This window comes from Melospiza georgiana, chromosome 1 (genome assembly GCF_028018845.1).
Source record: "Melospiza georgiana isolate bMelGeo1 chromosome 1, bMelGeo1.pri, whole genome shotgun sequence".
Lineage (NCBI taxonomy): Eukaryota > Metazoa > Chordata > Aves > Passeriformes > Passerellidae > Melospiza > Melospiza georgiana.
Genome location: NC_080430.1, coordinates 84147396 through 84171574, shown reverse-complemented (window position 1 = coordinate 84171574; position 24179 = coordinate 84147396). Strand labels below are relative to the sequence as shown.

At 37.4% G+C, this 24179-nt stretch overlaps 2 protein-coding genes across 2 annotated transcripts in view; one reads left to right on the top strand and one right to left on the bottom strand.

Moving 5' to 3' along the window:
* FASTKD3 (FAST kinase domains 3) overlaps positions 1-24179 on the bottom strand; it is a 160708-nt gene that overhangs the window by 95425 nt on the left and 41104 nt on the right. The gene's annotated exons all lie outside the window — the stretch shown is intronic.
* The window catches only part of ADCY2 (adenylate cyclase 2), a 203165-nt gene that overhangs the window by 163830 nt on the left and 15156 nt on the right, over positions 1-24179 (top strand). Inside the window, exons 16-19 of the mRNA XM_058041991.1 lie at positions 5425-5562; positions 14491-14610; positions 18288-18472; positions 19969-20053. Coding sequence (XP_057897974.1) covers positions 5425-5562; positions 14491-14610; positions 18288-18472; positions 19969-20053 — 528 coding nt within the window. The remainder of the gene's footprint in view (positions 1-5424; positions 5563-14490; positions 14611-18287; positions 18473-19968; positions 20054-24179) is intronic.

The window sequence follows — 24179 nt, the reverse complement described above, 5'->3', positions numbered from 1 at the left end:
CAAGCATGTAAAAAATCTGAATTTTGTTTCTCTTGATTGCATTCTTTGAAGCATCGATATTGGTAAAATATAGAGTTGTGTTTGAATGCAAAATGAAAAGAACAACAATAGAACTATAGAAAATCCGATTCACTGGCTTTCTGTAAATAAGAAGTTTTCAGTGAAGATGTTCCAACCTCAACTGGCATCTGAAGGAGAAGTGTGACAGCTCTTGAAACACTGTCTTTCATCTACAGCATAGCTGTCACAATTAGTTCTCGCACCAGTTTCTTGATCCCACTCAGAAAGACAGCATTCATCTTATTAAATGCTGAAGTAGGTTTTTGTGTGTGGAAAGACAACACAGGATACATTTTTAATGTCCTGAATATTCAAAATAAGTTATTACTCATTATCATGCTGTGCTGTCATATCAGATTTAACATGTTCAGATGAAAAGGTAATACATTAGTCACCTTTCATACTACAAATACCTATTATTTCTAGTCAGAAAATGATAAACACTGAACCATATTCTGCAAGCTCCACTTAGAATAAACATTGTGATACTCTCTAATGCTGCTGAGATCTGATGTTTTATCCTCCTTGCATGCTTTCAACAACTGATTCTTTCTTTAATCTCATTCTCCATTTTATTCAGAAAATTGCAAAGGAGACATAACACAATAAAAGTGTATGATGGAATCAGCAAAATAAACCTGCCTAAATCTGCTTTTAAGAGTGGTTTTAATGATTAATCTCACCCCTCCAGTTCTGCTTCCAGGGATTTCCCAGATTTTCAGCAGTACTGAACTGCTGCAGTAGCACTACACATGGACTGGATCTGGACTGCTCAAAAGTGAAATGAAGTTCCGCAAATCTGTTATTCACACAGAGAATTATTATTCAACAGTGTATTTTTTCATGTTTTCCATGGAATATCTACTCAATGGCTTAAAAATTTTTAGGGTTTTGTCACAAGTTTTCCTTTCAGGACTCTCACTGGCTTAACAAATAAGGTGGGAAGGGCAGGTGTGCCAAATAAACAGGGGTCTTCCCCCTCCAGAACTCAGAGCTGTGCATTAAACAGATTAGTAAGAAATACATCACTCTGTTGTGCTTCTGTTTGACAAGTGGGAAAAACTACCTAGAACTTAATTTTTAAAGTTGCACTCTTAACCTAACTCACATTGTTCTTCTGGCTAGAGCCATCAGTGTCTTGTAATTTTAGGAAGAGCAATGGAAATAATCCCTCTTATTGATTAATCACACTGTCTGAATGATATATTGTTTCCTGAAATTTCTGTTGTTTTCCAGGCCTGTTCTAACTGATAAAGTTCCTTTTTTTTTGCCTTAATGATATCAGAAAAAAATTATTTGAAGAAGTGTAGAGATTCAGCCCAATAAGTTCCTCCTTGCTGAAATATAATAGCAAGGTCAGATGATATTGTTCAAAAATCTTGTAAGCAAAGAAAAATTGGAATTATTGCAAGGCATTTTAATACAGAAGCTACATAAACCTGTACCTGTTTTCCAGACACTTTGAAAACAAAGGGAGTTCTCAGCATTACATGCTGTTCTCAGCATGGGCATTGCTAAGTAGTCTCAGCAATTCTATACTATAATTTTTTTCAATTATTACTTTCAGATACAAAGAAAGTTCAAATTTAACAATTGGAAGCACTGATGTTAAAGTAGAAAAGTTTGAAAAGTCACCATCAATTGATGCTGACATTCTTGTACTTAGATACTGGAGTTCAGCAGAGATTTTTTTTCTGTGTGAAAGTTAGTTTTATCCTCAGAATTAAGATAACACAAACCATTAAGATAACAAAAATTGTTTATGTGAGTAAAGAAAACTCAATTGACATTGTGTAGCACTACTAAAACACAACACTAAAACACTTTTTTTTCCAACATGGTTTTACATTTTTTACTGAGACATAATTTTTAAAGTTTTGAAATTGAAAGTAAGGGCTGCTAGAGCTTGTTGAGCCTAGTGGAGGTCAGGAGCTGGGAAGTGCTCCTTCCCAACCCACTGAAGCAAAATTTGATGGAATTCAATCTCAGGGAGGGGATCCTCCTGTCCCACTCCCACTGAAGTCTGAGATGCAACCTGTAGTGAGGCTGGGCACGTGTTCCCAATAGGAAAATGGGCATACACTATACACAGAGGAGCAATCACAGAGATCCATGGACAGAACAGCTCTCCTGCAGCACCCATGTAACAATGTGCAGCACCCATGTAAACATGATCTACACTGACGGTCTAGTTCCTTCTTTCTGGAGAATCAGGTCTGATGGGACATACACTTGCTGACTGCCATCATCCACAGGCACACTTTCACTCGTGGGTCTGGCATGTGGAGTTTTAGTCAATACAATATCCATACCCAGGCTCTGTCCCCTTTGCAAAGTGACTAGCTCAACCCTTGGGTCTTTCCAAATTCAGATCTCCTGCTTGCCAGCCAGTTCTGTTTGAATTTTCTTTGTGTTTGCACACACACTCCCCCACACACCCTGTGGGTCTCCTCGGGGACTGGTCTGAGACAGCTCAGCTCCTGACACCCTCAGTTGTGATCTCTCTCCAGTGGCACCATCCTGTTCCCCTTGCCATCTAGTCCAGCATGAAGTTTGCTGCTATTCACACGCATGCAGGCTCAGAATAAGGACTGCACTTACACCTACACAGAGGATGGTTAGAGACAGAGTTCAGTAACAATATGCAATAGACTCATTTAGAAAAGTGTTCACCTACATCCATTTCCTTTCATTCCTTCTTGTCACCATCTACCTATATTTGTACATATCTGATCCACGTTTATGCTTTTCTTTCCTCTCCTGTGTCCCATCCCCTAAATGCCATGTAAGTTTTCCACATACCCACAATGCCTTTAAGATATACCATCATGTTTTACACAATTCCAAATTTCTGCCCACTAGCAAAATTAACTATCCTGTGCTAGCCTGGTAGCCTTTTAGGCAGGAATCACCCTGGGAAGGAAGATTTTTTCCAGGGCATCCTGGAAAGGAAGATTTTTCATTGAAGGTTCTTGGTAGGTTTCCCATCAAAAATCATTACTGCAGCAACCTCTTTCCATCATCTTACAAGCAGCAAATTCAGTGGCTTCTGTTTATGATGTTACTCATCAACTGTCATTGCCCTTTTGATACTCACCATTTGTGTTTGATTTGATTAGCCTCTCATCAGGTAGTATAAACCCTGTAAAATTCATAATACAATTTATTTTGTTTAGACCATATAATTTATTTCTATCATTCGCTTACTTTCTTGGAATTTCTAATCGTAAAGGCTTTCTTTGAATGGTCTGTAATGTAATGTAATTCAGAAAGAACACAGTGTACAGCTTCATATATATATATATATATATATATATATATATATATATATATATATATATATATATATATATAAAACTTCTTAGCTATTTTATATTCCTAGTGCTTTTTCAGTGTACTTGTCTAGTTTTCTGTGTCTAATGCAATTTAAACTTATCCAGCTGCTTTTAAATTTCCAAGAAAATCACAGAACAACGTAGGTTAAGTTGTAGTAAAGCTCCAGGTGAGCTATAATAAAGGTAAAGAGTAATTAGGGCACGATTTCATGACTGTTTTAATTTGCCATAAATCCATGCTTCCTGACTAATTGGGTTTTAGGCAGACTAGACAGATAACGGAATGATTCATTTTCACTCAGATCCATTCCCTGCATCCATCAGGATACCTCCCTTCTGCAGCAACAGCAGCAATCAATACTTTGTGCTTTTTACTATATTGAAGTGGGAGGGATGACAAATTTTTTTGTAAAATCTATGTGTAGTTTCAAATTATCTTGAAATTTCCTATGTACTTAGGACTGAAGAACAAGGTTGGGGAGTCAAAAAGGCTTTTGAGCAGGAATTTTTTGTTCAGAAATGCAGATCCTTTGAGTTTATGTTTTCGGGTGGGTTTTTAGTAAGGGAGAAGAGTAATGTTTATATAAACATATGTTTATATAAACTGCCTGATATTTTCCCTTTTTTTTGTCCGTCCTTAAGATTCCAGTGATTGTTTTGACCTTCCTGGAACTGAATTCAGAATCTGTCCAATTCAGTATGCAAAACTCCCTGTCATAAATGGAAACAATATGTGAAAAAGGTCTGCATATACAGTGGATTTGTCCAAATAATGTATAATTAGGAGCAAAGTATTTACGTGCAGAATGATAAAGATTGTCATGCAAAATACACCCCACATGTAGGGTAGTGGTGTAATTTAGCATGATGTGCCATAGCTATTGAACCTGAGCAAATAGATCAGTGCTGTAAAATAAGTCCTATGTTTGGTAGTTTTTCGTGCTTGAATTCCCATTTTTGAGACTTCCTGAGCTTGTATATCTACTGATGGCTGGGGCAAGGGTGAAAACAATGTGTAAAGCCATCTCAGATAATATTAAGTAAATAGAAAACACACGTTGAAAAAACCAATTAATTTTGTGGGATTGTCATGTTCCTTAAATTTTCTTTGCCTTTTTTACAGGAGTTTGCATAAAACTGAATTTGACATTTGAAAAGGGCACAAGATGCTTCTAGGAAACCTTATCTCCTCATTGCTAAAGTTTTGGGAAAATTAATGTTTATTGGATGTGTCACAAATCGTTGTTTATTCTTTGTGAGCCGCTTGTGCCTCTAGGCACTATGCATGTATGAATGGAGACTTTGCAATGTCTTCTTAGAAACAGATTAAATGAGTCAGAGTTTTTTATTGTTAATTTTTCTCATTATACAAAAAAAAATTTCTATTCACTAAATATTTTTTGTCAAATTTTATATCCAGTTTTTTATGAAATGCCTATTTGCCTTCTGGATAGTTTTAGGGAAGGTTGTTTTGCTTTGCTGAGTTATTTTCCATTTAAAATAATTATCAAATAAGACTCCAAAAAGATGAAAGAAAAGCCTGAAAGCTTTCCTGTTTTGTGGGCTGCCAGGGATACATCTAGCCTTTATTCTGTGTCAAAGACTTTGCAGAGTCATTATTTACATTTTGAAGTTTCTAGAGGCTACTAAACATGACTCTTTCAATTCAGTCAAGGCAGGTCAGTTCATTTTCAAGGTTTTGATGCTGTTAAAGGTAATGACACTGCTGTCAGCTCTGTATTTTGCTATTATTAGTAGTATATATTGAATATTTAGTAAGGTATTTGCAAATTATAATTATTTAATGGAAGTGATAATATGGCAGATATTTTAAATAAATTTTTCTTTGTGTTCATGTTTAATCATGATCTGTCATTCTCGAGAGACTATAATAGTTAAATAGTTCTGTGCAATGCTGTAAGATTATTACTGCCCTCAGTCTTAAGATATCTTAATTCTACCCTTGTTTATTCTAATTAAATATACTAAAGATCTTTTTTTTCCTCTTTTCCAAACTGTTTGCACTTAGCAATGTAGCAAGAAAGCATCAGCTTCATTGTTGTGGATCCTGAAATCATCTGGAATAATTGCAAACCGTCCTTGGCCAAGGATCACTCTTACGTTGACAACCACTGCTATAATATTAACCATGGCTGTATTCAACATGGTAAGGGAAAAAGGGGTATTTTTTCCTTTTTTTTTTTTGTCCATTTAAGATTTGTTTTTGTTGTTGTTGTTGTTGTTGTTGTTATTCAGTATTTGTTTAGATGTTAAATTTATGGCCTGTTGCTATGCCAGGAACCTGCGTGGTAATTGCCAGAGACAGAAATATAAAGCAGAGCAAAAGAAAACATACTGTGTAATTGAGACCTCTGCAAACCGGATGCTCAACAAGAGCTCAGACCCTGGCTAAATTTGTTAAAGAAAAGTATTATTTATAATGAACAGAAAACAATTAAATCTCAGGTTTGAATTGTGCAAGTCCCTTAGTCATCTGTTCATCGCTTAGAAAAGCAGCATTGCTGAGACAATCAAGTATCTCCTCACAGCATTTGTGGAAGACTTTGTGTGAAACAAACCAAGCTTTTCCAGTTTTGTGATGCTTCTCTGCTGACCCCAAAATTATCATAATGTATACATTGTTGGTTTCACGTGCTTGATTTTTTTAAATAAGAAAAAAATCAAAGTTACATCAAAACTTCAAAAGTACTGACCTACAAATTCATTAGGGCTTATGTTTGCTTAAGTGACTTCAACCTGTGCTTTTCTCTCCTAACAGAGAAAATTTATGTAATTTTATTATTCCTTTGCAACTATAGAGTAAATTATAGAGTAAATCTGTAAGCAATTATAGAGTAAATCTGTCATTAGTTTGCCTAAAGCATGAATCTTAATGATCTCATTTAGTCTGAAATGTCTGTTGTCTAATGGGATGAGCAGTACATGGGATCAAAAGTCTTCCTTTGTTTTGCCCTGTTGGCTAAGGTGGATTCTGTTTGTAAACCTGTGAAAGTGTTCAGTTCAGTTCAGTTCTGCAAAGTGGGAACTCTGACATTTATTCAGGCAATGTTTTCATCACAACATCAATGCATAAACATTCATGTTTCAAGTGAGTGAGGTTCAGTGCTTTTGAAATTGCAACCCTAATGCTTGCTTGAGTTGCCGGTACTTTTGTTACGTAGGATTTATAAAGGACTTAGAGATTGATAATGCCTACACTGTTTTATTTTGTTTTCCCACACTTCAGGGGACCCTTAATCAATCATTTGTTACACTAAGTACTAAACTTGTCCAAATGATGTAATGTGGGCTTTTAAATGTGAACACTTGAAATAGTTGGTAGAATGTTCTCTCCATTTTATTGTTAAATTTTTCTAGTCTTGTTAATGTTGGTTTTCTGTTCTTTATTTTTCCTGCTTTGTTTGAAGGAGAGGAGAGAAACACAAAACCAATTCTATTTCCAAACTCTAAAATTCACCTAAGTGAATTTAGTGTGTAAGGGTGGGAGAGGTGAAACTCAAAGAAGCAGTGGCTGAAAATAATATAAAACTGAATATAAATTGACTTTTCATCAGTGAAAGCAGTTAGCAATGGAAACAATTATTCTGAAAAGCTGTTGATTGTCCATTAGCTGAAAACTCTTTTTGAATTATAACCTTTAGCCATGCAAAAGTTATACAACAGCAAAAACCTCAGAGATTTAGTAACTTGTAAATGAAGATCAGGCTAGATTTTTAGATTTTCTTTTTTTAAACTCTGTCAATGTATCAGAAGAAAATAAAGAACCTACTTGGGTTTAAATTATACACTGATTTAGGATTCATGCATATGGTTATTTATTGAGTAAAAAAATGTAAAAGGAGATACAGTCAGCAACTGTTTTTTGCTTAGACTAAAGTTCTACTAGTGCTTACAGCCCACTTCAAACTTGGCCTTCAAGCAGTAAAAGACATTCTAGCAAAAAAAAAGGAGTTGTTCTGTACATAATTTTTTTAAAAAGGTTTTAATTTTATTAGCTCATATCCAGTTTTATGTGGACTGAATGTTACAGTAATACCTAATAGACTGTATTTTAAAGTCTTAGTGCCTTATAAGCAATGTTACAAAGTTACAAATAATCATGTTCCATGATATTCATGAGATGGTAATTTTAAGTACAATTCCCACCTTGAAATTAAACCTTAATAGTTTGACTTGCAAAAATGACTTTAAATGTGATTGTGAATTTTGCATTAGCAAATTGTGGGAGAGACTCTGAAGTATCATTATTATATCTCCAAGCAACATGTACTTAATAGCAGAGTCCGTTAACTGCATTTACTTCCATGAGCCATTTCAGTAGCAAAAGGCAAAATGTAGCCATTAAGATTTAATGGAGATAAAGAGTGTCTAACCATGCCACACCTAATAATTCATCATTAAGAGCAAAATGCCAAGTAAAACTCAGTCTTCATGGTCAAGGGAGACTGGAGAAGAGTGGGGGTGCAATTTTATTTGGAATTAGCTGTTTCAGCTCATGTCTAAATCTCTTGTTCAGGTTTGAGACGTGTGTAGTCCTGATCAGCAAAGGGAAGTTAAAAATCAGCTAATGTCACATAAATATCAAATAGTTCTGAGCTGAAGGGAGAGGATAAGCATTAGATCTGGTGCTAGATAGACAGTAGGACATCTATCAGTTGCTGAGGAAAGCTGGTTTTGTCAAGCTGATCTGCTTTAAACTGATCAGGAGAAAGAATCCTGCATGGAGCAATACAGGAGGCCCAGAGAGACAGTAGGACTGCATGATTGTGAAGGGTTACTACTTGAAAACTGAATGAATGACTGCAGGCAGTACATCAAATGATTGTGCCTTATCATCCTCTGGGATTCATTAGATCTTAAGGAACAGTGCATGATAAAAGAGTCCTGCGACAGCTCTTGGTTTCAGTGACTTCTGCATCAAATGCATGACTGGTTCTTGGCACAAGCAACAAGATCTCAGGCTTGTACTGTCCCACAAAGTCTTAATTACTCTAACTGTCAGCTTTAACATTCAGGATCATAGAATCATTGAATATTTTGGGTTGAAAAGAATCAAAAGAATCTTAAAAAGTCGTGTAGTTCACTCCCCCCCCCCTCGCTCGCCCTGTGCAGGGACATCTTTAACTGAATCCAATTGCTCAGTCCTCTCTAACCTGACTTTGAGTGTTTCCAGGAACAGGACATCCACCACCTCCCTGAGAAACCTGTTCTAGTGCCTTACCACCCTCATCATATGTTTCCCTATGTCTGAATCTACCCTATTTGAGTTTAAAACCATTTCCCCTTGTCCTGTCACAACAGACCCTGCTACAAAGTTTGCCCCAATCTTTCTTAGGCCCTTCAGGTACTGGAAGGTCTCCCTGGAGAATTCTCTGGGCTGAACAACCCCAGAACTCTCAGCCTATCTTCAAAAAAGAAGTGTTCCAGCCCACTGATAATCTTTGTGGCCCTTCTCTAGGTATTAGTTGCTTTCCTATCTTTACATCCAGTGAATGCCAACAACTGGACTGTTTCCTCTCAAAGAGCACATGTTTAGGAATGTGAATACTGAGAGAGGTTTGAGTATTTTTGTTCCATTGGTTGTTGTACATCTGAGCCCAAACTGCCTTAAATGACACAAGTATTAGCCCCCTCTAAGTCATGAATGATCCTGTGTTCAAATCATGACAAATAATTAATCAAACCTGCTTTCATTCTCATAGTGGAAAGTTGGTTTCTTTAACAGATCTTCCTTTTAGTGTAGCTGACTCTGTTGGTGAACTTGTATTTTTAATTGTTAAGCTCTTTGGCACATACACTCTAATTATACAACCCACAGTGCCTGGCACATTGAAGACAGTTTTGGATGGTGCCTAATGCATGTCTTTTGAGAAGAATAAATAGACACTGTCTAGAGGTTGACCTGGCCAGGGAGTTGGAAGGAGAAAGCACAGCTGAAGAAATGTTGTTTAAGTGGTACTTGCAGGGCCCAGTCACAAATCTATTCCAGGATTTAAGGAACTTAAAAAAAATAAGTATCAGTCTAGGTACACTGGATTACCAGAGATGCACTAGCAGGTGAGACACTGCTCTGAAATCATGTTTACAGCAGTTCTGATTTCTTTCAAAGGTGTGGGAAGAGGTAGAGTCATGCTGTCACTGCCTTTATAAATGAGCATTTCTCCATATCTGTCAAATATAAAAATCATGCTGTCTGAGTCTGTAAAGGGCCAGCAGGCTCCTCATCTTTCCTGTTGGTGGGAGCTTTGAACAAGGCAGGGACTTGCCACTACATATTGCCTCTTCAGGGGGCTAGGGATTGAATACATGGTTGCACAAAGACAGTTATGCATTTTCACTTGGCACACAAACTTTCATAGGAAATAAATTATTGAGCAACGTTAATTTGGTCCATTTATGCTACAAGACACCAAATAACACAGATGCATGAGCACTTTGATGTTAAGAAGCCTTGTACCAACTCAGAGGAAAAATGCTCTAAAATTTCTGCTAAATGCATTTCAGTACTTCTGGATTTTCATTATCCTTTTACAACTTATCAATATCTCAGCATCACCTTTATTTGGTATATTTGGTAAAAAAATACATAATAGTCTTGGTAAGAACTTAGCATTCCAGGCTGTCCTTAAACCTCTCCTTTTGAGCTCAGGAAGAGGGGGAATGATACTGAAATTTGTCATTCTTCACACTATTCTTGGGGCATTCTTGTGAAGATCTGGGAATAAAAGTCCTGATTCAACTGCCAGACAAACTGTCATTTTTCAAAGGAAGCTGTGATATGCATTCTACACCCAAGTACTTTCATACCTCAGTGGGAAAGATGGCTTCTTTTCTAATGAGATCTAAACTAGTGAATACAGTAGTTGTTGTTTTCAGACAACAAAAGAGATGCACTAATTTGCTTATCCCATGTTTTGAGGGAGGTTCTGTCACCACATGGCTCCCATTGAAAGCAGGTATTTTCATTATGTGAGGCAGAAAACTCACAGCTGAGGATTGCAGGTCATGTGAACACAAGAAAAGAAAACACTGTCAGAATATATGAAGTTAAAATAAGAATGTAATGGTAGCATGCTCAGACGTTCCCTGGCAAACATTGGTATTCATAAAAAATACTGCTTTCATTTGAGTCATTTGTGTGGGTGTGACTGCTTAGTAGGACTGAACCTACTCTTACAAAAAATACTATGTTGAAGAACAATATGTATCTTCAAAGCATGATAGCAGATGTAGGTAACTGATGAGTGACAAGAAAGACAAGTGCAAACACATCATTCAGAAGTAAGTGTTGTTTGGCTCATGGCAGGTGACAACACTTCCATATCCTTTTTGTTCTCCTTTTAATATTTATTAATATATGCATAGATATACCATATTTCATACGGTGTTCTGTGTATGCAGGTAACATTTATAGGCCAGAAATGCTTTGTGCGAGGTTCAAAACCCAAATTAAAATGCTTTATTGTAAATTACATATATAAATATGCATGCCATATGTCTTTCTGTAATATAATTGTGTTTGAGTTCTTTATGTTATATAATCTTTGCTCTGGGGACATGCAAAAAGTGGAATTCTGAAACTAAATATTTCATGTCCACAGAAAAAGTATATGCACTGTTAGTGGGATGTGGTTCTCTTGGCAAACGCCCTTGTTACAGAAGTTATTAAATAGCTAGAGGCAGGGAGGGAGAGTAAATCCTCAAAGCTGTCTGAAGGGGATTTTTTGTCCAAAGTTGTTCCAGTCAAAAGAGGCAGGTGAGCATCAACTGGCATAATAAAAAGTAACCAAGAAATTTCAGAAAATCCTGAAGTAGAGAAGGAAATAGTGTGAAAATAAGAATAAAAGAAACAGAATCACAGAATATATGAGGCTGGAAAGGACGACAGTGATCATCTGGTCCAACCTCCCTGCTCAAGCAGGGTCATCCTAGAGCACATGGCACAGGATTGTGTCCAGACAGCTCTTGAACATCTCCAGTGAGGGAGACTCCACAGCCTCTCTGGGCAATGTGGAAGTGTGTGACAGGAGACAGAGAGCTGTGAGTGGAAACAGATGACTGTCAAAAAACTATTTTGACACTGTAATAGGTCACCTCTCTGGCATCACACCTCTGCTTCAGCCAGCAAGAGCAGCCTGCCTGTCGGATACTGTGAGCTGCCTACACAAATGGGCTGGGACAAGCAGGGACCACTGCTCAGGTTTGTCCCTGCACAGGAACCTGCAGGGCTCTCTCTCCAGCATGTTCACAGACAGCTTGCAGGGAGCTGCACAGGTGCACATTGAGTACCTGCATCTCCTTTCAGCAGCGTGTGCCAGCAGGGGAACCTGCATTGCCAGAAGGGGAGTGTGTGCATTTCACCCACACATCCTGTGGGAAGAGGCAGATGTGCATGTAACTCCCTTCATGTGCACGTCATTAGAGCTCTTTGGGATCAGTTATAGAAGGATGTTTCAAAATCTGTAGGTGTTCATTAACATTTTGTAGGGTCTGTTTTCATGGTTTATCGGTTCTATTTCTGGTACTGATCCTCGTCTGTAGCAGCGTGGGGTATTTCCCCAAGGAGAAAAGATTCAAAGGATTCCACACTCATCCTGACTTTGTAGTTCACTGATGGCAGGTTAATTATATGCAATTTCACATACACAGTTGTGTTGGCAAAGCAACGGAACCCAGAAGTGCAACTGCAGAAACACAGGTGAGTGCCAGCTTGGTGTTGGTAGTAGGTGGCGTATTGATAACCTTTGCAAATCCACAACCTTGGACTTCTTTTGAAGGGGAGTTAAGAGAGAGAATGGCTTCAGACTCTTCTCTGCAGAGCTATAAAACATATTAAAGGGCACTCAGCACAGGTGGTGACATGGGAGGTTGGATAGTCTTTAGAAAGATAAAAGGAGTCACTGTGCATGGACAGCGCTGACTGCTGCCAAGGGGGATTGTGGGTCTCCATCCTTGGAAGTTTCCAAGACCTGGCTGTCCAGAACTGTGACTGAATGACTGACCAGATCTAGCATTAGTAAATCAATAAACCATTTTGACCCACATTTAGTTGCTGTGAGTTGAGCAGTTCAGGTTTCCTCTGTAACAGTATTTAAAGACAGAAATGGAGAAAGAATTTGGAGGTGGGTTACTCAGTGACTACCTGCAGGGAACAGGGTGTGACAGGGAGGTGACCTCTGGAGCTCTACTCTGGTCAACCATGAGTGGATTTTCATATTTAGTGTATAAGAGAGACTATGAAACTAATAAATTAGGGTGACAGTCGGTGTTTGTGAGGAAAGGCTTGGGATTTTAGAAAGGAAAAAGTCAGGTATGGATTTGAGAAAATAAAAAGAACTAGGATGAAATTTAGTAGTAAAAAGGTCAAGATTATAGTTGGTCTGACAGATTAGTGACAAGAAATTCTGATACATGTTGGAAGCTCATCACATGGATAGGCAATGAGTTCAGGATTTTAATTAATTAGGTGGGTTTAAAGTCAACTCAGCTGAATCACAATAACCATCCATGTGACTGCTTTTAACTCATGGTAAGTATGAACTGCATTTTCCTAGGTGAGTCCCAATGAAGGAAGGCTACTTCACATTTGCTGAGCATGGTGTTAATAGCTGGGGTGATGTCCATGTGCAGAATGTGTTAAGCTGCCTGAGCTCCAGCTGCATGAGGTACAGTGAGCTTTTAAGGTTTTGTAGCTGTGAGCAAAGGAGCATTGTTCTGGATATATAAATACAGTTTTTATATTCAATTTATTCAATACATATAAATACCTCAAAGGCAGATGTCAAGAGGATGGTGCCAGGCTCTCTTCAGTGGTGTCCAGCGACAGGATGAGGAGCAATGGCCATAAACTAAAACACAACAAGTTTCACCTCAACATGAAGAATAACTTTACATTGAGGGAGGAGAAGGCTGCCCAGGGAGGTTGTGGACTCTCCCTGTCTGGAGTCATTCAAAACCCACCTGGACACGTTTATGTGTAACCTGATCTAGCTGACTGTGTCATGGCAGGGTGTTGGACTGGATGATCTCCAGAAGTCCCTTCCAACCCCAAAAATTTAGTGACTCTAGGATGCATGAGAATATATTTTCTGCAGAATTTGTATTAGTGCTATTGCATGACTCACTGATAAAATCTGGGAAGTGTGTTGGCAGTTTTGGTCACCCAGAATGTTGAATTGAAAGAAATATGTACAGAGGGTGACTACCAGACTAACTGGAGGAATGAAGAGCTTGTTTTCAGGAAAGAAATAAGAAAAAACATAGATTCATGAGCACAATGAAGCCTGAGATTACACTAAATATTAGAACTTTAAATACTAGGGAGAGGAAGAAGCTATGTGAAAACTAAAGGGAGAGGAAGAAGCTATGTGAAAACTAAAGGATGAGATTATGGCAAGAAGAAAGACAAGCAAACTGGCCATGAATAGTGACTAAATGTAGAAACAGCTTAAATATTGAGATTCAAACTACTGGAATAAATGTAGTCACCAAAATCTAAATTGTTAAGAAAGTACTGGATCACTGCATCAAGGAGGTCTGTATGATGTTGGTTTCCTGTGTGATTGCTGGCTGAATTTGATGCCCCAAGATATAACTGGATCCACTTTTCAGTTTCAATTCCATCAGTTCCAATATTATTGTCAGCATTATGATGTTATTGTATCAACTTCAGTAATGGCTCCATATTCTTTCTGTAATTCTTCCTTTGTTTAAATAGGACATTCCGTTGAGGTAAATCCAGGAATTATTAATATTGAGTTTATTTCTTCAATGTCTCTTGGGTGTGCGAGCTTCTGATATATGAAAGTAATACAACAAAGAGCTTTTGTCTTTTATTCAAGTAGAAAGTGTCAGATGAAGGTTAGCACACTTATTTTTGTTTGAGAATGTAGGAACGAGTAATCATGGTATGTCATCTTCCTTTTCCTATTTCAAATTAAAATACAAAAGTAGTGAAATACTAAAGTTAAATGGTTACATGTAAAGCTTTCTCTGCTTCCCCATTTGTCTGTTCTCTATTTTGACCTTAAACAGCTGTCATGCTAATGGATTATATGTTGATTTTTTTTTCTAGTTTTTCCTGGATAATTCTGTGATAGCTTTTCCCTCAGTTCTTAATTCATCAAATGCAAGTTTTCCTAATTCAAGTAATCAGACACGGTGGTGTATACAAAATAACTGTTTTTTCCTACCGGTAAGTTCATTTCACATTTCTTTGTTTGTTTACAACAATTACACTAAATTGACTGTTATCAGATCTGCTTGAAGTTAAACACCCACCCATTTTTGAGATTGCAGTAAAACTTGATTTATTTTTTTTTTAATCAGCTGCAACTGCATTTGAAGTAAGTGGGAAGTTAAATGAGATTAGCACTTCTGAAAATAGAGGTTTTAATGAATGTCAGATTAGAAAAGCAGGAAACAGTGTAATAACAAGGAATCTTAATTCACCCATGCTAACACATTACAAGATATCAAGATAACACACAGGATCTGCAAAACAGACTGTGCAGTGAAAGCCAGGTTAGTCCGCAGGCAGGTTTCCCATGGTGGGAATATTTTCAGGTGGCTGACCTGAAAATATTCACCATTTTCATCAAATGTGAAATTGTCACACTTCAGTCATTGCATATTTTGGGAAAGCTGGTGTGAGAGGGGTGGAAATAAAACTCTCATGTGCCACTATATAAACTGCTTAAGAGACCTGAACTGATCTGAAGGGGATGTCTCAGTGTGAACAAAAGCACAATGGCCCATGCAAGAGGAGGGGGAAGGACACTGCTGCAAAAAAGTGGGACCTGTGTCCTAGAGAGCAGTGATTCCTTAAAGTATTACAGAAGACCTGCAGCTGAAAATGTCAAGCCATATATTGTGTCAAAATATATGGGTTTGGGTGAAGAAGCTGGTGGCAGCAGGAGGAAAAGGAAGTTTATTTCGTCTCTATGGTGAAATAATTACCAAAATGGTGTGTTCTGATTTCAGGATTTATAGCTTTTAAAGTATTAAAACAAATTCTTTCATCTATGAAAATTTGACTTTGATAGATTTGCATAAAAAAATTATGTTAAAATTTCACTTCTGACATTAATAAATGAAAATTAAAGTTAGCTAAAGATTTTAAAACTTTAAAACATCTCTCAAATAAGCATTGTTTTCATCCCCAGACACTGCAAACATTTTAGCTGGAAAAAGTTTTAAATTCCTTTTGAGTTACCACTTTTAATTTTTTTTCTTTAATCTGGGATTAAAATTTCTCTCTTTTCACTCTAGAAGATATTGAATACTTAGGCTGACAAATGTTTGTTTCCTTAAATTAAAAATTTGTTATTTTGAATCTGTGTGTTAGTTTTAAGCTTTGCTCATGTCAATAAACTTTATGTGATTTATGATAGTAAACCTGACATCTATTGACTATGTCATCTAAAATGTGTGCATAAGAGCTTTGGAAATTACTTTAGCCCCAATTGATTTAAGTTCATTTTGAAGCAAAGCAATTTATTTGCCTCCTTCTCTACCCCCCTAAAAAACTTTTTTGATTAGTTTAGCTTACTTTTTAAAAAGACTTAGCAAAGATTCCTCAGTAAATTGTAGCAACATTTTTATGTTTAGTTTAGTTTAGTTTTGCTATGATGCTTCTGTAGGTTCTGTGTGATAGAAGCTGACATATATATCTGCTCCTGGGACAAAATACAGTCCTGTATTAGTGCTGCCACCTCCACATGTTAAATAAATAGAAGTTATAATACTGGCATCTAAAAGATGAAGTTTTGGAATATATTTTATTTGACTAGGAAATTTTTTTACAAAATTACTTTGTCCTCACATAATTTGACAAATTTACTCTATAGACATATGGGAGTCAAATTCCTTCTTACTTCAGTGAAGATCTTTATACCTATAGAACTGCAGATCTTATATTTTAAGAGAAGAGACCAAATGCATTGTGCTGGTTCCTAATTGTGTACTACCATGGTGCAAGACACCAGACCTGTGATCTCAGTAAGAAAATCAGATTCTGTAAGGCATTGGTTAAAATACCTTTGTTAGCTAGCTCAAGAAAAAGAGAATATATATGGGCTTATGCCCCTTTAGATGCTGAGAATCTTGATTTATACAGCATGAGCTGCAGATTCTGTCTGTGGAGAGGTTACCCAGGATTTTCCTCTTTTGAGCTGTTGGAGTATTTTCTTAAAAGGGAACATTTCTATTCACTGCTTCAGCTGTCAGACCAAAGGGCCTCCACGAGAACTTGCTGCTGCAGTGTTGGATAAAGCCAAGGCATCCTGTTGGTGGCAGGTGGGAGCTGCCTGCAGGCTCCTGGGTTGAGACAGGTTGGCTGAGCTGGCTGAGGTCATCCTGGGGCTGGGGGTGCCCTAAGCAGAGCAGGGCACTGCACCTGCTCGGCTTCACTGCTCTGTGGATTGCCAGGCTCTCCACATCTGCTTGTGTCTAACTGAAACACTGCACTGCAGTGCAAGGTCTGCATTCTGAAACGCGTGGCTGTGCCACTCTTCTCTAATTCATCCACCCTTGTCTGAAATTTTCAAGGTATTCTATGTATTTGTATGAAACACTGTCAGAGACTGTTCCACTTGAAAATTTCTGGGTCTTTGTCAAACAGTATTCAGTTATGGGTTCAAGACTGCCTCTCCTTGTTACTTTTTGGAAAACTGATTTCAACACTAGAATGCCATACTGATTAACAAAAGAATACTGCTATTTTTATGTAACCATGAATTTGGAGGGTGACCTCCTCTGAAATGCAGCTAACAGAGAGGTTTTATTTTTTTTTTCATGATTCTGAACAATAGTTCTATCTATTTCTTATTTCAACCAGATCTTTGAGCAAATTACAGTAGCAGCAAAGATTGAGATGGCAGATACATTCTGTCTGATGGCTGCTGTGAAAATTATCCTTCTCAGTGATCCTCCAAAATTAGTATACAGTGATTCAGGTTCTGTCAAAATTGCTGCCATCAACAAGTCAACAGTAGTCCGAAAATAGCATGACTAGAAATAGAATGCTTTGTAGTTTCAGAAAAGAAACTTCCTTGCAAGGTGCAGGACTGTAATTTTCAGGAAGCATTTCTGGCAAAGGGGTTGCATATTAAAGACTAAGATAATGATTCTAGAGATGATTCCTGTTTTAGCATTAATTCTGATGCTGTAATCAATTGCCAGGAGATATTAGAAGAAAATATTTTTCCAGAAATTTAACTTCAACTATACATATTTTTGTTGATATATATCACATAGGAAAGAAAAGGCTTTTTTTTTTTTTAGCAATTGAATGTGTTTTTATATTACTGCACAGGATTTGAGAGAAGGATTTTTTATATTTGTATTATGCATAGGCCCTGTTAATAGCTTTGTATTTTTCCTATCCTGTCTGTTTATAAAATTGCCTATCTGTGAGATTCATAACTGTGTACTGCATCAGTTTACAACAGCTGCAAATATAGGCAATGAAATTATTGCTTCAGGCCTTTAGACATTTTTACCTTGACCCAAATGCTAGCAAGACATTCAGGGTAATCCTGGGACTGAAGCAGGAATGAAAATTTTACAGTGGAACAGGAGTAATCTTATGTCACTCTGCTGGCAACAGACTCTTACATTAGATTTCAACACCAGCAGTGGTATCCCACAAATGTAGATGAGTAAATCAAAAGTGTCAAAGGGTGAAACCTAGGGAGCATAAATTTATTTTTATTGGCTGTCTATAAACCATAGTGTCCCAGATTGTGATAGATTGCACACTTCAGTGGTCAGTCAATGGTTTGTTTTTTAAAGTAGCCTGAGCATTTTATTATGCATGATTTACTCAAGAGCCAAATTCTAAATATTTTCCATTTGATTTCTCTTTGCCAGTATTTTATATACAGCTGCATATTAGGGCTCATTTCCTGTTCTGTTTTCCTGAGGATAAATTATGAGTTGAAAATGGTAATAATGTTGATTGCATTGGTGGGCTACAATGTTATCCTTCTGCACACTCATGGGCCCATGCTGGATGACTACAGCAAATTTATGTATGCAATGGCACCTCTTAGAAGGTAGGTGGCTAACTCCAGTCTTTCTGAAGTTCAATACTACCCATGGAAGCTCTTAGTCATGGAACACACGTGTTTGGCTGTGTAATCTGAGTCACAATGTAAAATCATTGTCATGCTGCAGCAAATGTTTGATTTAATGTCACACCTCAGAGCATTAGAATGAAAGAAGTCTGGACAAGGCATTTAAATCACACACTATAGGAAATGGTGTACGGTTTAATTTGAATTTTTGTCACAAAGGGTGTTACAAGAAGTCATTACCAAGTTTGTTAAGGCCTCAGGCTGCACATAATTAAGGCTTTTAGGGCATATTTGCTACAAGCTGAAGAAAATCAGCTTCCCCAGAGCTAGTACATAGTCTGAAATGCTTACAAATAAAGTCTTAGTGATTGAACAAATTAGTAGACGAACAGTATGGATATTTTTTATTTTGTTTTGTTGAGCCTGTGCATTTGTATCTTAAGTTTTTAGTGAGGCTGCTGAAATCTTTGTTACAGCTGATAATATGGAAGACCGAAATTATGACTCCAGTTCTTGTCATTGCTGTGTAAAATAATATTTGGACAGCTGTAATTTCTACCTCGTTTTCAAAACAAAGAGGCGATTCTCTTCTGTGTAGGCCAAGTGTATGGCATATGCCACACCAGAAAATCTGGATATTCAGATTGTAGTTTCAATGTAATTTTTCCTATGCTGTAACAATCATGGAAAAGGATCTCATTTGAAAATTTGGGGAAAAAAATGTATGTTTTCTTTGCACTTAAATCTAAAGATTAAATGAACAAACCTAAGTCTTTGTTTCCATTTTATTAATGGAAAGAGTATGTGTGTGATGGTATGGAGAACCAGGGAACATTTTAGACTGAGCTTGTGCTTCTGGCAGCTTTGATTTTGTCAGTCAAGCTCTGCATCTGTTGGCATTTTCCTTCCTAAATCTCTTACCAAGGTTCTTGTTTCAGTGGCATGAGTAGGAGAGTTCTAGTGTGAACTGTTTTCCATTGCTTTTAGTGACTTTTGCCAAAGCAGAGTTTTTAATAAACTCTTTACAAGATCTAGTTTGTGCCTCCTCAGGAGAAAGGGTATCTTGGGAGATAGGTGCTTTAGTTTCTTTTTCTGCATATTCATTGGATATGGTCGAGCTCTCCACAATGGAAATAGCGTTATTGCATTAAAAATCTATTTTTATTCTACTTGTATAGAATAAGCCACAAATGATCTCCATTTGCAAGTAAAAAAGGACATTATTTTTCCTAAATCCTCATCTTATTATTGGAGTTCAAAATGTAGGCACATTTGCAGAGAATATTGTAGAGGTAATTAAATCTACATAATATAAATAATGATATTTTCACAAATATTATATTGTATAATATTTAAATGTTCTTAGTTTATGTACCAGAAAGTAGTGCATATAAATTGTGGTCTTATTTTTGTGCTTGAAGTAATATTGGTTTAACTTTTGAGCAGCCTGCTTTACTTATGTTTTTATTTTATAGGCCAGGAATACTGAAGGACCTGAAGACAATGGGCTCAATTTCCTTGTTTATATTCTTCATCACATTACTGGTTTTGGGTAGACAGGTAAGACACACACTTCTCTTCACCTGCGCCAGTGGACACAATGCCAGCTGCCACATGCAGCCTGTCACCTTCTCAAAGAAACACTTTTGTCCTGTTCTTTCCCATAGCCTTGCAGAGGAGTGTCGGGAGCATCTATAACGTAATTTTCTTTCTTGCCTTCCAATATGCCCTTAAAACTCCCCAGTAGCTAACACTGACACTATGCTGATAGTGTACTGTGACTATTGCTTCTCATTCTGACCAATGGTGGCTCCTAGCTTCCTGCCTTGTTCCCATCTGTCTGCATCCATCTGCTGTCTCCCTGGTTGCTTAATTGCAAGCTATTTTCTTCACAGTTATTACAATTTGGTACAGACACAGAAACAATGCAGCGTGCACACAGAGGTGTGCCACATGCTGAGGCCATGGTTGCACTAAAACTGTGACCCAACAGGAAACTACTCTTTTTATGACCCAGTTGTGCTTTTCCAGAACAAATGTGATGTCAGTGGTCTTACCCTGTACTAAGCTGAGGGAAGATGCAAGGGCAGTTCTTTCTCTAAATCCTCAGGCTCGTACAGGATTCATGGCTAAAAGATGCAATTCCAGCCTGTTGTGCCAGAACAATGCAGTGCACAAGACAGGGCTCTGATACTGAAAAGGCAATCCATGTGAGATCTCATGAACAGCCTGAGCCGTCACAGACTGCAGCCTTGGAAAGGACTTTATCCCAGACTGTCCTTAAATCATTCATTTACATTATAACTCCTCAAAAGTTAATGACTGTCATTTAAATTGCCATGCAGGCCCTGCGGGTTGCTACACAAAAATTCTTATCTGGCAGTTTCTGCAGTATTTATTGTAGTGGGGAACATCCTTCTTGATTTAGAAATAACATTCTTCATCTGTCCTTGTCAGCAGCAGCACTTAGAGTTTTTTCATTTGATGGTGGTGACAGAGTGGGTCTAGAGCACAGCTACTTTCCCTCAGAAAGAGGGACAAGTTCTTCATCTCATCAGTGGAGAATCTTTAGTCCCTGTCAACCCAAGTCTCAGATGGAGGCAAAGGGTGCAATACCAAGAATAAAGGAGAGAAGGAATATCATCTTCATTGGGAAAAGAAAGATTTCTTTGTGGGTTCAGTCACATCAGCAAAGAAGTTTGTTCTGCAAGCAGCTACAGGTGTTTTCTGTCACACCAACTAAGAAATGAATGTATAATGGAAAAAGTCTTCATTTTGAGAGCTGTTGGTCCAGGATCCTTGTCATGATAGCACTTATTTGTAACTCTTCACTCTTTTGCCTTTGATTTTTCTAACTTTTTCTCCCTTAAAGAAGAAGGAGAAAAAGGCTTCTGCATTTTCAAATGCTCTCAAGCAAAGTCTAAAATGGAAAATGTTATGAACTAATTTTAATACATACCTGGCATAAGAGCTGCCATTTAAAGTTACTGTTGGTGATATTGATTGGTAGCAAATGCTTGAAAAAAGAATAGAGGAGGAAATCAACCTGCATAGTGTGACCTATTCATGGACATATACTTCCCACCTTCTGCCAGTTAGTATTTCTGTGGCTGTGTTTAATAGCTATTGGCTGTTCTGTTTTCTGTTTCACTGTCTGATCTCTTTTTAACACATTTTATCTTGCTGGTGTTCCCAACACTGATAATGAATTTCACAGTTTGATAAAAATTCATGGGACAGTGTCTGTCTTTCTATTTTTAGACTTTCTCTTTTCTACTTTTATTGAGTGGTACTTGTAGGATGCTGTTGAGCCATCTTGGCAGTGTCAACAAAGTCAAATTCTTCCTTACCCTTCTTCCACAGAGGGTAATATGCAAGTAATTTCTCTGTTAATTATTGCATTTTTTGCAGATAATACATATTTTTTCTTTTTTTGATATCTGATTATTTAAAAACTGCTAAAGATAATAGCACTGATGAAAAGGACAGCCTTTCTACTTCCCTTCAGCTGCCATTGGTGCTCCTCTGTCTCCAGGATGAGTAACCAAACGTTCATCCAGACAAAAAGTGGAGGCTCTCCTGCAAGCCTAGCTCTGTGAGCCTGCTCACCACTGGCCATAGAGATGCCTCTCCTGAATCAAAAGCAGCAGGGGATCAGTGCCTCTTGTTCAGTGGGGATGAAGAGAGGAAGAGTTAGTATGTCATTACATGGCTTATGACCCTACCTAATTCCTGTAGCTGCACAGCTAGCATCACCACTGGAAGAAGCAGACCTTCCCTCTGCTGCTCATTCCTATCCTTCTGTCTCCTCATTTGTACTGGCCCAGCTCACCGTGTAGGTGTATAGTGCATCAAAATAGAGAAATGGTCAGGATTAAAAATTAATCCTGCAGAAGTGGTTGCTCTTGAGGCAGATCTATTTTCAAGATTTATGGTGTGGCTACAGCAATGCTTGTGCTGGAAGAATGACGGTGAACAGACAAAAGTGAGGTGGAAAAAGCAGAACTGGTTTTTTTTTGATGGCCCTGCCAGCATAGGTGAGAACCATTTCCTGACACTGAGATGAAGTGACTCATTTCACCCTGCATACCGATCCCGAGAGTTACTTGATAATGGGCTGGCAACAGGCAGACAGTGTGCTGAGAATGGTGATTCTTCCACCCTTCCCAGGAGAATCCAGATTGGTGTGGGCTTGACTGTGTAAGGAGAGTGCTCACTTTTAAACACGGTTGAGCACTAAATCTCTTATGATCTGCTTTGAATCCAGTATTGACATAGCCTGTGAATTCCTTTCTCAACAGTACCTAAAATATTATGTGTCCCGTTCCTTTGTAGGCTGGCTGTACAGTTTTTCATGATTGATTATATTGTAGTTATCCACACTGAATTTCATTGGTAGTTTTACTGCTGAGGTGCTTGTGGCAGTTTCTCAGAGCTGTAAAAACTGTTTCTTTGTTGTCGCTCTTCGGTTTTTTAGCAAGCTTTTATTTTGCGAGAAAATTCTTCTCTTTTTGAACAAAGTAGTCTCTTCAAGAGTCTCTTCTGAAAGAATTCAATGAAAACTTATTTCAAATTTCACTGCTAGTCACATGACCATTTACTTCTTTGTAGTAGATAGAGGCATGTTTACAGTATGTCAACTCATCCACTTGTATCAGCATTAGCCACTAAGTCTGAATAGCTCTTTTCCTTAGCATTTACTGGCTTTTTTTACAAGGTACCTTGCTCTACTGTTCCTGCTTCTTTTCCAAAGACTTGCCTTATATCCCTACCCTTTGTCAGTTCTCTAACACTCTGTCTGTCTTGACTGATCAGGATAAGTTTCGTATCATGCAAACAAACCAACACAAAAACCACCACCACCACAATTCAAAATAAGTTAATAAGCTGGTGCTCTTCTCTTTTTGTAATATGATATGCTGACTTTTCTAATTTCAAAGCAAATTGTAGAATACATTCTGATTTTTCTTTTCTGATCTCTAAGTTCTCTTTGCCCTTTTTTGGAGCAGCCTAAATTTAATTCAGTAAAGAGTAAGGTAGTAAATAAATTATCTTTTTTATACTAGCTTTTGAAGAAGAAACATATTTTTGAAAACTTCACTTAGCTACCACCTTTTCTTTTCACTACAAAGTTGGTACAATCTATGGATATTTAATTTCAGCAGGCATCCATGTTACTTTTGTCAATTTATGCCCAAGGATTTTGATGTCCCAGCATTTTACTGGATTTTTCCTGCATGAATACTATTTGTGGCATTTGAATTTACCATCTATTTATATTTATACTAATCCAAGTTCTTGGATGTATAAATATCTAACATATATATAAAAAGATATTCTCAAAAAGTGACTGCATGTATTTTGCGTGCTGTGGATGGTTCTGAAAAAAATCTCTATTCATGATCTCAAGCTTTATAGGACTGATAATTGCCATTTAATACAGGCACAATGACAAGGCAATAATAAAATCCTATTCCCAAATTCCTGCAGAAATCTGTTTTCAGGTTCTCTGTACCTTTATGATTGTCTGTACAACTGTTTAAGTCTCTGCCCACTCTTATTTTGCTTATAGTTTGCAAATACCCTTCAGTAAAATATAATTATTTCAAATATCCAGCTTGTTTGTTTATTTGACATTCAAAGTCCAGATTTCTGCAATGCAGCATGATCCATTCTAAGATGTCAA